This window comes from Phodopus roborovskii, unplaced genomic scaffold (genome assembly GCF_943737965.1).
Source record: "Phodopus roborovskii unplaced genomic scaffold, PHOROB, whole genome shotgun sequence".
NCBI lineage: Eukaryota > Metazoa > Chordata > Mammalia > Rodentia > Cricetidae > Phodopus > Phodopus roborovskii.
Window position 1 is genome coordinate 10,517,795 of NW_026126540.1, and position 15,017 is coordinate 10,532,811.

General features: G+C 39.7%; 1 protein-coding gene across 4 annotated transcripts in view; it reads right to left on the reverse strand.

Moving 5' to 3' along the window:
• Nucleotides 1-15,017, reverse strand: part of Golim4 (golgi integral membrane protein 4) — an 82,244-nt gene that overhangs the window by 25,911 nt on the left and 41,316 nt on the right. For 2 of the 4 annotated variants that reach the window (XM_051198674.1, XM_051198673.1), the window contains exons 2-7: nt 11,605-11,679; nt 10,195-10,244; nt 8,364-8,417; nt 6,675-6,825; nt 3,730-3,812; nt 2,951-3,034 (exon numbers count right to left, since the gene is read on the reverse strand). In XM_051198674.1, coding sequence (XP_051054631.1) covers nt 2,951-3,034; nt 3,730-3,812; nt 6,675-6,825; nt 8,364-8,417; nt 10,195-10,244; nt 11,605-11,679 — 497 coding nt within the window. The remainder of the gene's footprint in view (nt 1-2,950; nt 3,035-3,729; nt 3,813-6,674; nt 6,826-8,363; nt 8,418-10,194; nt 10,245-11,604; nt 11,680-15,017) is intronic. The other 2 variants (XM_051198676.1, XM_051198675.1) reach the window with 1 other exon arrangement.

Genomic DNA, 15,017 nt, shown 5'->3' on the forward strand with positions numbered 1-15,017 from the left:
AAAATTTTTGTTTTATTTTTAAATAATGAGTGTGTGTGTGTGTGTGTTTATGTGTGTCTGTGCAAATATGTGTACATTGAATGCAAGTGCCTAGTAGTCAGAAGAGGGTATGGGATCCCCTGGAGCTAAAGTAGTGTAAGTCTCTGGATGTGAGTGCTGAGAAACGAACTTAGGTTCTTTGCAAGAGCAATATCTGCTCTTGGCTGCTGAGCCATCTCCCTAGGACCAAGCAATTACAGTTTGCAAGGTCTGGGGAAGGCCTACACACCTGTGCTGCCTAAAAATTCTCCTAAACACACCCAGAAATGTGACTGGAGTGACAATTTTTTTGGGGGGGATGTCACTTTTCTCACACTAACTGCTTAACTTTCTTTAGACCTCAGTTTACTAGTTTACTTAGTTATAAAGGAACATAGGGTATTTATTGGATTATGAAGATTTTTTATATTAATTTTATTATTGTGTGTGACATATGTGTGTATGTGTCTCTCCGTCTCAACCTCTGCTCTCTCTCTCTCTCTCTCTGTGTGACTGCATGTCACAGCATGTCTGCCTGTGGATGTCAGTGGACTTTCCTTCCACATCTAGTGGATTCTGAGGATCAAAATTTGGTTAAAAGGCTTGTGTGGCAAGGATATTATACACTGAACCATCCTTAAGCCCTAGATCATGAAGATTAAATAAAATTTTCAACCATACTTAAGAATCACCCTGTTAAGAAGGAATCTCACAAGAGGATTTTGCACAAGAGATGTAGAAGCCAGAAACAGCCACTGTCCCTCCCTTGAAGATTTGGATAAGTTGTGATATGATGTTATTTACTGAATGTATGTACCCTTTAAAATGTATATATCTGAAGTTTAGTCTCTTTAGTGATGGCAACAGGTGGTTGGAATAATAGAAGGTGCTCAGGTCCTGAGGGTGGAACCCTCATAAATGAAGCTATTGCCATCTTATCAGGAATCCAGGGAACATTCCCAGTCTGTTTCCACCACATGGCAATACAAGAACCCAGGAGCCACAACCCAAAGGAGGGTCCTCCTAAGAGTCTGAATATGTTAATGCAGGACTCCCAGCCTGCATTGTTATGTTTAAGCCGCTAGTCAATGGTACTTTGTTACATCAGTTCAAATTAATAGAGAAATATGGCTCTAATTAAGAAAATTAGGGATGCACAGACAGTTACAGTATAAGTATTAAGACTAAAAAAGCAAACAAGGAGAAAAAAAAAAATCAACCCTGAAAAGTCAGAACTTTGGTCAGCCCCCAATCAAAATGCTTGAAGTTACAAAAGTAGTTAAACATATTAAATAAAAAACAATATGTATTTATTTTTGTGTGTATAAAATTACTTTTTCTTTTATTGTAAATTTCTCTCAGGGCTGGGGTAGGAATCTAGGTGGATTCCTGGGAGTGACTGGAACCAGTGAGTTCTAGAACAGCGAGACACTGTCTGAAAGTAGAGGATGTCCAGATGAGTGACACTTGAAGTGTGCCCTCTGACTTCCACTGACACGTGTGTACACAAACATCCATATCATGATAACAGAGTTCTGAAGTTGGCTCAGTAGTACTGCTAATGCACTTAGATAAGAACTTGGTTTAGGTCATTAAACCAACCATTTTAACTCTATTTGTGTACATTTTCAGATTATTTTTTTATTGTAATATTTATGGCTTTTGCAGCACAGTGTTCAGATTAGCTTGCCACCCCTTTGCTCTGTGAACCTCACATAAAATAGCACTTGCCAAGTTTTATGAAGAAGACTTGGAATGCAACAGTGTCTAGAGTCAACCGGCACATATACAGATAAAAATCGTCATGAGAAACAGAGTAGTACAAAGGTCCCGAAGGAGGGGCGGCCCACAAGGCCCTATCCCTAGCTAAGGAAGCAATGTGCAGCTGATGGCAGCCGGGAGAGAGATAATCATTTTTCTCTATGAGTGTGGTCACAGTTAGGTTTCCAGTGTTCCATCAATTGGCCCCACATCCGTGATATATAGGCAGCAGAAGTGGGCACAGTGAGATAAAAAGCAAAAGGAGATGATGTGAAATGGGGAGAGTAATAGGTTGGGGGCTCAAGGGAATTTGAGGGGGGGGTAATTTCATATATGAAATTAGCACGCATACTGAGAAAATTATAAAGCAAAATGAATTATTTTTATGTTAAGAAAACAAAAACAAAAACACCTTAGTTGCCTAAATGCAAAAAGTGAGTCTCTGAAATAGGTCTAAGCCCAATGTATTAACTAGAGCTTTCAATAGTTTTATGAAGGCAAAATCAAGTGACTAGGCCAGGCACTCCTACTTCTTTGGCTCTCAAGCTTTAAAGTCCTCATTTGGAAATCACCTAAGAAGCTGCCCATAGCTCATATTTGATTGTTTATTCATTTAATATACATATACCAAGGACATGGCTTATGATAGGGGCAATCTAGTCTCTGAACAAATGGAGATCATGACTCTTACTTTTCCTTTACCATTGACCCTTCTGTCCTTCTGTAATATGAACAACCCTATCTAACTCTTGTTCCAAGTGTACACACATATAGGCTGGGATACTGGGAATAAAGCAAGGAACAAAGACAAGGCCTGGAAATGATCTATTATGTCGTCATATCACACAATCCTAGATCCTGGGATTTTTACTAAGATGTGATACAGGCCAGAGCGGTGCAAATGAACACATTCACAGGCCATGCTGTGAATTAGGTATCAGGACCTTTCATGTAGGATGTGGTAGAGGAACAAACAGTCATGTATCAAAAGCAATGAAAAGGTTTTTTAGTAGTCTCTTCAGTGACTTTGAAAAGCATGCATTCCCCGAGATTAGGAGTGCTGTCAGAAGTAACTCTGAAGACTGTGTTGTGAAAAACTCCATGCATAAAGGAATTTAGAAATAGTAAGCAGACCTTAAAAGGACCCAACAGAGGCTGCTTCCCTCCTAACCTGTGCAGCAGCCAGTGCACTCTTGTGGTCTTCCAAAGTCACTACAAGCCGTTCGTGCTCGGAGAGTAAATTCTTATGCTGTTGCTACACAAAAAAGAAGTTTACATGTTGAGCTAAATTAATGTCACAAAACAGAATGCTTTGGTGTGGCTACCCAAATGATACTTGCTTGTTCTTGTAGGAGCATTTGTTAAGTTTAAAAATTCCTGGAGAGAAGTACGATTTATGAGCTATTCTAAAATCTATCAAAAGTGCTACCCAGATAATCCTTTCATTCGTAGTCAGCTTTGGTAAATAAAAACCATCTTAAAGGGTAATCATTATCCAAAAGAATGAGTTCAGTATTGATGCAAATAGTCAGAGGTCTTAGGCCAACTTTAGTTTGTGATGCCCAAGTGGCAAAAGTATCAGGTATACTCCAGGTATGCAAAACCCATGACAGTAATCTAGGTTTGCAAAGCAGATCCATTAGGGGATGAATTTAAAACAAGAAAAAACTTTATTTTTATTTTTTAATTCTGTGTGTGTGTGTAGGGGTCATGGGGTATGCATGTGAGTGTAGTGTTCACAGAGGACAGAGAAGGACACTGGATTCCTTGGAGCTGGAGATAGAGGTGTTTGTGAGCTATGGTACTGGGAGCCAAACTTGGTTCCTGTGCAAGAGCACCAAGCACTCATAGTCTCTGAGCCATCTTTCCATCTTCCAGGAATGACTTTTGAAGACATTCTGCAAAATAAGAGACAAATCCCCCAGAGACAAATGCCTGGTTTCACCTTACCTTGACATCTTGAAGCTGTGTGTGAATGTCTTGGTGTGCTTTTCTTAGTTGTTTATTCTCTTCTCTCAAATTATATACAGTTTCTGTTTGATAAGAAGAACAATCATACATAAATACTGGGGACTGTCTAGTTTTATGTGCCATTATTTGAAACCTGAAAACGTATTTAAGGTTGTGTCATGATCTTTACTGGTAAAATATCCCAAACCAACAAAAGATTATATCATATCAGCACACAGCATGGGTTCAAAGGCTCATTGTAAACTGACCTGGTTCATTGGCTTAAGCCTCTGGAAACAGGCTATTCATTACATATTAAGTCAAGAATTTTAATCACACAGGTGTTCGAAAAGAAACACTTCTGCTAATGAACGAGCCCTGAAGTGGGCAGGTGCTTTGACTTGAGGATCCTCACAAATAAAAACTAGGAAAGAACAGAACAGACTTTATTTCTCATAGTGTGAATACTTTTTCACATCCCCTCACAAGATACTTCAACTTGAGACAACAGAAACTCTACCTAACTGATGATAACCTCTAATTTTTCTTACCCCTGTTGAGTTCTTGTTAATTTAACTTCGAGTCTGAGTGGGTCTTTTTGGAGTTAAAGTGTGAGTGTGTGGAGTCAGAGTTCCCAAAACCTTCCCCCAAGATCCTTTTCAGTTATCTGCTTCCTCTTGCAAACTCGAAATCTACCTCTTTAGTTTTATACATTCTATCATGACATGTGTTTCACAAGTTAAGTGAAAGTCAAACATACAAACTCAGTCATCCTTTTGAAAATTTTGCCTATATGGTCTTTTCCATATTTGAGTATTTATCAGTGTTTAAAATGGATCTGACAGTATCTGATAATGTTAGGCCAATGATTGCATGATAGTACACAAATAACACAAGGGAAGTTGAATGCTGGCAGGGTGATTATAGAATTTATTTTGGAAGAGGCAATGCCTGTGAGAAAAAAGGGGTCATGATTAAATCTTGATCCTGGACAGCATGCATTAAATAAAATTGGACTGCCCCAGCCAAATTGTCCCCATACAGGGGTACCTCTGCAGCAGACAAAGCTCCATCTCTGCAGGGTATGCTAAGGTTGAAAGGACAATTTAAGTTCCTTTATCTCACCACAGCTGGCACAGTTTTACTTTCTTACTGCCCCTTCTTGATTCCTGGTCACAGACTTTATGACTACCTTTGGGGAAAAACAATTAAGAACAAGACAGGATGGGGCCTTCATGTCACAGGTTTCCCAGAAGTCAAAACAGGAAACCACTAGCCATCTCCATGGACCTTTAGTGTACTGCAGGCTGCATGGAGTTTGTAACACTTGAAATACCTACACTTGACAAGCTAGATCTGCATTTTAGTTTGCACTATTAGTGGCAGTGGCTTCCAAGCCTTCACTGGGCTTCTGGTAGTAAGTTTTGCTCAGCAGCCTCTAGTTCTGCATATGTTAAGTTAAAACAAGGCACTGGGCTGACTGCCTCCAGGTTTGTGATGAGATTTCAGTATAACCATCCACTGGAAGGATTTCACATGGTCCTAATACATTACAGAAGTGTGTTATCAGCTATTATATTCACAAAAATCAAGAGCAGTTATCTAAGTTTCCATGCTGTCAGCCTTCCTGTGGAGGGAAAGGAGGAGGTCTAAATACTCTCCTTGTATCACATTAAGCTACCCAAAATTGCCTGCATTTATGGCCCCTAGCCACGGCTGCCCTTCATTGATCACAAAATGCTTTACCTTTATTACTTAAGCCTTTAACCCAGAGCCATATCTTATTTCCACTTCTGTTGCTGTAATAAAATACCCTGACTAAAGCAACTTGGGGGAGAAAATGTTTACTTCACAGAGCCCAGTTATAAGTTATAGTTCACCCCTGAGGGAAGTCACAGCTGCAGGGATCTGGGACAGATGGTCACATTGTATCCATAGTCGAGAAGTAGAGGGGAAGGGTGACTTATACTCAGTCCTTCAGTCCAGGACTGAATCCGTGAAATGATGCCATCTACAATCAGGCTGTGCCATGCCCTATCACCTAACCCAAGTAAGAAAAATCATCACTGGCATACTCACAGGCCAAACTAATCTGGATCATACTTCACTGAGACCTTCCTAGGTGCTTTCAGATTGTTTTAAGTGGACAATTAACAGCAACCATTACAGTAACACGATTATCACAATCAGATGTAAGTACAAATGTATAAAATATCCAGCCAAGTGTCAAAGGGTCTTTCTATACTTGGGTTGTTTAAGATCCCTTTGAGAAACTTCTTTGAAAAGTTGATTCTGTAAGTGCGATTTTTAGCTTTCTAGCTCTCCTAAGTGGTGAGCACATATGTGCCTGCCTGTGTGTGTGTAATGTCTTTTCTTAGTGATGCTAAACTCTCTAAGGCTTCCTGCCTTTCCACTTTTGTACTGGGTGCAAAGTTCAGAGGCTGAAATACCTTAGTAGTCAGAATCACATATATGTATTTTCCTATATTCTGTAGCTCTGATTTCCTCTATATGGACTACTAAAATTTTACTATATATGAACCTTTCTTTGGAAATAATGAGAAAGAGGGCAGGGAGAGATGGTTCAGAGTTTGAGGACACTTACTGCTCTTCCAGAGGATCCTGGTTCAATTCCCAACATGCACAGGACAGCTCACAACCATCTGTAACTCCACTTCTGGGAGATGTAATGCCCCTTTAGGGCCTCCAGATACAAGAGGCATGCTCATGGTGTACAGACTACGTGCAGGCAAAACACCATATAAGTAAAACAAAAACTAAAACAATAAGGCAAAACCAATGGACTATGAATAAGAGAGGCTGATTTTCAGTGTGACTACTGAAGTTAACTGCACTACATAATGGGAAGATCTTAAAGTAGCCCAGCACCTGTGTGGGCTCTTGTTGAAACAGTGGACAAAGATATCGCTAACCCTATCAAATACCTTTCAGCTTAGAAAGTTCTTGTTCCTTTTCTTGCTGGAGCTGCAGGTATCTCTGTTTGTGGTCATTGAATGTTCTACTGAAGTCTTCTCCTTGCTTGCGATGCTCCTCTTCCAAGACACTGTGCTGTTTCTTCAGCTCCTCGTGCTGACTCTGCAAGAGGAATACTTGAGCAAGGAGATGTTCTCTAAATCACAGCAGCAAGAGTCTGTTTCTTGCCTGCATGGCTGGCCTATCTCTTATCAGAAGGTGAGCATGAATGATGGAGTGAGCGCAGTTAACACTGTGCTCTGTTTGTGTAGTTCCTTTTCGCTTTGTTCAACTGCGACCATGGGAAAACACAAATATACCCTTAGTTTTAAACGTCAATGAGAGCAAAAGACTAGCATAAGAGATAGGAAAGGGTGTGTGGTGGGGGTAGGGGTGGGCAGGAGGGGATCTGAGGTATTCTCTCTGGATTTAAATTATGGTAGAAACAAGGTAAAAGTAGTAGTAAACTTACCCTTAGCTACTTAGCATATTTTTTCTACTTAACAAGGAAGATCAAGGCTCTACAGTATTCATGAGAGGATTGAGGGCAACTCTAAGCTCAGTTACCCAAATCTGAAAATCCTCCACTCTTTATGGTACAGTATTTGTACATGTCCACCACCATGCTTTCAATCATTTTGTGATTGCTTGTGCTACCTAGTTCACAAAGAAATAATGGCAAGAAAAGGGCTGAATATGTTCACTATGCACTCAATTCTCTTCTAGGTATCTTAGAAATACACAAAGGCAGGACTTTTGACCCCAAAGGGCCACTTTAGTCAATATCTCTTTGATTTTCAGTTTGAGAGAGAGTGGTGGGTGTAGAAGAGGAGGTGAGAGCGAGGGGATTGATTCTTTTCCCTTTCAGAAAAGTAATGAATTGTTTCTAGAATTATTTTTTATTTATTTGATTTTATATTATGATTCTACAGTGCCATCACAAGTTATTTAAATTCTATATTCTCCAAATAGTGAAGTGGAAGGGTGCCCTGTTTTTAGTCATGCACTGCACTCTTTACTATGGGAGAGGTTCTGATTTCAGTAGAAACTCTGTGCTCCGCTGATGCGAAGGCGTAGAAAACACTGGGGCAGAGCCATGGCAGGATATGCACATGGTTCTGGATGCTCTGCTGCTCCTCTCTTCCTGAGAGGCAGAATCAAGGACTCTCTCACTTTACTGTTTGTGGTTTTGAGCTTCCTGGTGCTTTATAGTGACTTTTACCCAAGGTCCAAGGAAGGAAAATACTTAATAAATAAATTATGTTCTTGGTGTAGACAAAAGTACATCTCTTAAACATTAGCGACACAGAGGAAGATCTGGAGTTCTACACACTGTACAAGATAAGAGAAAAACCACCATAAGAGTCCAAGCAAACAAAGAACTTTAAAGATACTAAAGAGAAAAACATTTAAAATGTAGGCAACCAGAGAGTCCAATTATTACATAAGAAAATGGGCAATACATTAATCACTTTTTTTGTGTTTAAAGCTAATAACCACTATGAAGCACTAAAACTAGAGACAATTTTTAACCAACTATGACTATATATACTAAATCAACTTTCTACAAACCTTCTCTTTTGTTACATTCAAGATGGTTAATAAGTTCAAATATTGCCTTCTCCTTCCTTTGTTCATTGAAGACATTTTAGGATACTTACTTTCAGCATCTGATGCTGGACATTCAATGCACTGTATCGGCTATTGGAATCTTGCTGTAAATAAAAGAAAATCAAATTAAAAAAAAAAAAAGATCTGGGTCTTTTTGCCAAGGACATGTTCACTTGCTTAATAAAAGATTTTCAGTTTTGCTTTGTAAGCTAACATAAATTCCGTGACAGAGACAGTATATCTGTAGGGCCATCTCTTTTCTTTATTTAGCAGTATTGGATATTGAACTCAGGGCCTTGCACACATCAGGCAATCACTGTACCACTGGATCAAACCCTAAGAACTCCTATTTCTTTATTTGACAGCAGAAACATGGGTTCATTTTTTCTCCTGGGTTTGTTAGATTATAGTAATGTAAAGAATGGGGAGGGAATTATAACACGGTAAACTGACGGGGCTCTTAGAAATAATTTGGTACTGTTTCTCATAATCTAAACAAGTTTATAGACCCAGGCACACAATGAACTTCTGAAAGTCACTGTGTATGACTAATACAGAGTTTAGCACCCAGCATGGGTAGGATAGGTGGGGCATCCACCAGTTAAGAGCAGGCTTCACAACTCAGCATGACTTAAGGGAGAAAGAGGAGGACAGTTCTTCCCCCAACTTTCGTGTGCTTTCACATAATCTTCATTTTACCATAGGGCAAATAACCAGAAGCAGAGCAAGTACTCTGCACAGCTACATAGGGAGGAATGGAGCTTGAGCTCACACTTTCAAGACCATCCCTGTAGTCTAAGAGAGCAGCTGTCCACACAGGCCTCCCAGTTCCAACATCTTAGGCCATCACTCCCAATCAATACACTGAAGATACCTGGAGTGTCCTGTGGCCTGCATTCCCTAGGTTATTTACTTTTGTACAGCACACCCCTGCTGTGCGCTACCACAAAGGTGTGCACCTCTGTTTTCTTTTCACAGCTCTTAAAATAAACTACATTATTGCTTTGCCATCTCATCCACTCACCTTTTCTTTTCCTTTTTCCTTTTTATTGTTTATAAAGAAATTGCATTACAAAATATACAATCGTTTGCATGCAGGTTTGTTTGGGGCTTCTGAAAGCAAGTAAGGGTTGAAAGCTGAAAGTTGCTCCCAGGCAATTCAAAGAACTGACTTTTCTCCCTGTTGAAATCCCTGAACATTAATGTTTTATTCAACTAACATTCGTACATTTTTCTAGTGTAAGAGAAAGATTGGCTTTTCTCCAGTGAATTTTAATACTAAAATATTTTTAAATGCCAATATCATTCATTTTGCCCATAATTCATTCTTCAGATACTTGCAAATGTCAATTCTAAGGTAGGTCTCTTATTTTATATTATTTAGGAAAGGCAAATGGAAGTCTTTGCATGCCATAGAAAAGAGACACCATGAGCAAATATAGAAGTGAATAAAAATAACCCTTCCTGGTGGCCATACATAGTCTATAATCCCAGCACTAATGAAGTACAGACAGGAGGATCGATCAGGAGTTCAAAGCCATCCTCTGCTACATAAGGATTTTGAGGCCTCTTGTGAATAAGACAGCCTATCTCCAAACTCCAGAAGCAAACCAAGCACCCAAACAAAGCCTTCACTCCTTATGACAGACATAGTGAGGCTGTCTCAGTTTCTCACTAATCATTATCAGTGTGTCAAGAAGAGGTAAGTTTTAAATGAATAATGCTTAAAGATTTCCTCTTGGGAGTTTTCTTTTTTTGTAACAAAAATACATGTCCACCTTACAATGCTAGTGATCAATAGATTAAAATTTTTCACAGTAATATTTTTTGTCTCAAGTTTCATGAAAACAAATGAAAAGCCAAAATAGAGAAAAGTCTTACCCTTCCTTTGTTTAGGGTCTCTTGTGCTTCTAACTTATAAACAAGGAAATCTAGGAAAGATAAAAATGCAGAAAGCATAGTAAGTGAATCCATTTCAAAATCTTTAAATATCTCAGGGACAGTCATACTTTACTCAGACTTGCACAAATGCTTTCTGCAATCTATTTGGCGATTTATGTATTTCACTTTACCTCTCAAAGCGTGGGAAAACAGATGACAAAGCATGCCATCTTCCACTTTCCCTTCTATCTCTGAACCTTGTATCATCAGAGTCCGGTGTTTTAATCAAGAACTGAAGAGGACACTTACAAGATCTCTGTGAAAAGCAGCCTTTGAAACCCAGAGGTAGGGGCTGCATTTGGAGACAAGGGTGATTTATCGATACCCACTAGAGGGCACACTAAATTCTGTCAGGAGCTGAAAAGACAATCAAGCCATCTAAGTTATCTCAATGCTCTGTAAACTTTATTATCCACTAGATGGCTCTATAAAATCACTCTGCAGTGGAAGACAGGGCAAACAAAGATAAGTCTCAAAGCATTTCTCAGAATTCTGAAGTCTGCTCAACCCAAGAGTCGGAGAGTGTTGCATGCTATCCAGCACCCATCACTGCACCTGGCCTCCTATTCCACCAAGGGACTCAAGTGCTTAAATTCCCAGATTTATCACAAACTGTGAATAAGTAAAAAATAAGAACGTAGTTAACTTCCTGGAGCTAGATACTGGAGTGTATGCTTTCTTTAAAAAGCTCTGCTAAAATCAACAGCATTGCCAGTGGTACCTAATTTCTGATTGAACAACTGTGTAGTAAAATTTTTCATGAAATAATAATAACAACTGCTTCATTCAAAAGATTCTGGGTAGTGGGTCAACTCACTATGATGTAAGATGGAGTGTATGGAAAATGTCCTGTTATAAACAATGCATGGTTTCTCAAAATTCAATTGTGGGCAGAGGTTTGTATTCATTAGAAATACATCAATGTCATATAGGAAGGATGTTGTGTGCCAATGTATGACCTTCATGAAGGCTACAGAAACAGAACAAAAACTCCTAAATCCCCTCTTGAACCTCTAATGCAGAGGGTTCTTTATGGGATTGAATGATGTGAATCCCTGTGAGATGAGATGATAAAGCTCACACATCTTCCACTTACTATCTGGCTTGAACTCCCAAAGGAGAAGAAAGGGCTACTTCCCCATCACTGAAGCTATGTAAAATATCTGCATCATGCCTAACACATTTATTGACAGCTCTTTCACTGCCCACCTATGGCACTGGCTTCAGGGTGATTTGAGAAATAACTTAGAAAAAAAAAAAGGAACAAAACAAAAAAGCATCATAGGTCATGTACCTTATATCAAATAAGGAGAGGAGGAAACAAGAGGGCACAAACTAAGATTGTCTCACCTTCCTTTGCTTTCTTGTGTTCAAGCCTTTCTTTTTGCAAAGATTTCTCTAATCTTGATCGGTGTTCATATACAACTGGAAAAGAAAGAGTTAACTTTGTCAGATAACTGAAAGGCAATTTTAAAAACATGAACCACTATAGGGCCCACATTCAGTTAGGGAAAAAACATAAAGCTTCACCTCTGGGGTAAAGAATAAACAGATAGATGCATTCAACACAAGAAATACACATGCTATTGGGCACAGTTCTGGGAGGACTCCCTAGCAAATGTTGACATGTCAGTTAGCCAGATTTTTTCCCCTCTACTGCCTCTTAACTATGTCATTATGTCTCTAGAAGGCCCACCATATCTCTTCCCAGGCAATTGTGTCCACTTGCAAGACTTCAGTCACAGTCCACACAACAGGTGCCCCTTCATACACATCCCCTTCCGTCTGGGTATCCTTTATCTGCAAATGAAGAGCATTTCCCTCTGGGTATCACTCTCTGCAAAGTCAGTGTGCCCTTCATTTCATCCAAAAGCAACTGTCATGGAAATCAGCACAGCACTATGATTCCCTAAAAAAGGAGAATGTTTCCACTTCCTTAATGCAGGAGCCAACATAGAAAAGAAACACAATGAAAGAGGATGGAGTGTCTCCCCAAAAGACCCCATGAAAGTGCCCACAAAGAAAAAAAGTCAGTTTCACTATCCGTGAGAGCAAATCTATGTCCATTCTGGAACGTCTTCCTGCCTTCTCTGCTCTCTGCTTATTCATACACTATAAAGAAGTCAGAGGTACTTGGAGAGTAAAGAGGAAGATAAACTTATGGAGGGATCTATGCTCACAATAGCTCTTGCTACACTGGTGGATACTTATCTGTAGCAAGCAGAAACTACAAGTGACAGACACTTCATCTTGAAATGAATGAAATATGACATATTAGGATAGACTAGATCAGACATAACAACTAACAAACTAATTCCACATGTACAGGTATAAGCTATTGAAAATTGCAGGAACATTTGATTTTCTTTGAATTCACAGAGGAGACCGAGAAAGCACCATATGTATCTCAGAATTTATCTAGGAACAGAAGCCCTCAGCTGGAGAGTGGTTTGAACAGGCAGGGAGGGCTGAGAAGAGGATAAATTCATTTTCAAATGTACTCTCCAACTCCTGTTTGTCCAGGGTTATGTCAACTATCACATTCTCTGGCAAGCTAAGTTAATTCTGTCACTCCATTCTTTGATCGGACCCAGCATCCCCTGGCTATATACAATTCCATCATTTTGGTCAACAGATGTCTACAAATAACACAAGAACTGTCTTCACACAAATGGCTGCTGCCAAAGTTGTCAGGATCCCAGCAACAGCCCTCCTCTTTCTCCTGCCATGACCCCTTGCTGCTGATGGGACTGTTTGTCCCTTGGCCCACTCTCAGTCACAGCTTCCTGTTCCCAGTGACTGTGGCTGCTGCTCTCCTTCCTTTGTGGCTTCGATTTGCAGTAAAAAGCCCACCCTGAGTGTTTTCTGGAACCAGAAAGGCAGGAAAAGGTAAACACCATAGTAGTAATTATGATATGTATATTGTTTATCTATTGGCAATGACATTGGCTTATTTCTTTTTGCCTGAAAAATCCCCTGGAAGAGATGGCAAGAAAGCATTTTCAGTTCATTAGAATCTGGAAGCCTGTTTTTCCATAAAAATTCATAGGTAGTAACGATAGGCCAGATAGGATCTTTAAGTCCTTGTAGAAAATGCAATCACTATTTTACAATACATACTCATAAACACACACACACACGTACACAGGCACGCACGCGCGTGTGCGCACACACACACACACACACACACACACACACACACACACACACACACTATTCTTTCACCATGTATTTTTCAGGCTTTTGAGTCAGTGATTTATCTAGTGGCTTTATTGTTTCTGTTAGAAGAAAGATTGCTAATCAATCCTTGTCACCTGTCTCTGTTTTTCTACTTATACTTTGAAGTCAAGGGCATCAGTCAAGATGAACTAAAGCTGCACAATGGCATACAATGGATATTCTCACAGCATCAAGCCAAATCCAGTGGGGGAAGTTTAAAACAATGGTTCAAACCTGGCATTCAGGCTCTTTAATCTGATGCACATCTACACAGGAATAAGATTTGAAAGGTAAGAAATCATGAAAAATAAATAAATAAATAAAACTCTGCAATACTCATCTCCTTCCAGGCTTGTTGAAGGAGGATGTAATATTTTCCATGCAGCAAGGAATGGAAAGAGGGCTCATTTCCACTTAAAAAAAAAAAAAGAAAAGGAAAACTTTTTAGGAGTTTAAAACAACATGCCAGCATCTGTAGCCATTTGGCATTTAAATACAGCCTTTCATCTACAAGTCACAAAAGAAATGCTGTGTGCATTGGCTCTGGGTGAAAGGCTATTCTCAGTTCAGGGTAAAATGTTCCCACTCAGAACTGAGAAGCATCTCCTGCCAGGGCCGGAGAGATGGCTCAAGGGTGAAGAGCTCCTGTTGCTCTTGCAGAGGACCCAGGTTTGGTCACCAGCAACCACATGATGATTCACAGCCATCAGTTACTCCAGTTCAAGGCATTAGGAGATGCCTCTTGGACCTTCAGGTGCTCCACAGACATTCATGCATACAAAACATTCAGACACAGAAAATAAATACTCAAAAAATTTCAAAGTCCGCAACAGTTAAAAACCATTCAGAAAGCACTACTAGATGTCTTGACTTCTTAAACAAAGGGGTGGAAAATGCTTCTTTACCAGAACCAACAATAGCCCATGAGTGTTTTTTTTTTTTTCTACCTTCCTCCAACCCCTTCAGCTCTTACTATAGTTTAACCTACTTTACCAAAACTCAGTTAAGAGTCACAGATTTCAACTGGTGGAATAATTAAAGGTTTGTCAGTTATCAAATTTTGAAAGTTCAAAAATTGTGGTTGTAGAAAGACAGCCGAGAAACAAAAAAGAAGTGGGGGAATAAATTCAAAGCAGTGCACACAGTTCTCAGAACAGGATGTTTTAAAGGCTTCTGGGTAATTTTCGGACTAAAATCAGACATTTGTGATAATCTCTGTGTGAGTGAGTGCATTTTAAACACATTTCTATGGATGTGTTAGAGTGCACGTGAACATGTAGAGACAAGATAGACATCAGGCATCTTCCTTGATAGCTGCCTGTCTTGTTTCTTGAGGTAGGACCTAGTCTGGCTGGCTAATGAACCCCAGGAGATCCACCCCCAGTGTCAGAGCTACAGATGTGCTCCACTGCCCCTGGCTCTTTCTGTGAGTGCTGGGGGTTGAACACAAGTCACATCATGTTTGTGAAGCAGGCACCTCACCAACTGAGTTCTCTCCTGCCCAATGATGATGGACGTGTAGGTACTAATTCACTGTAAATGGG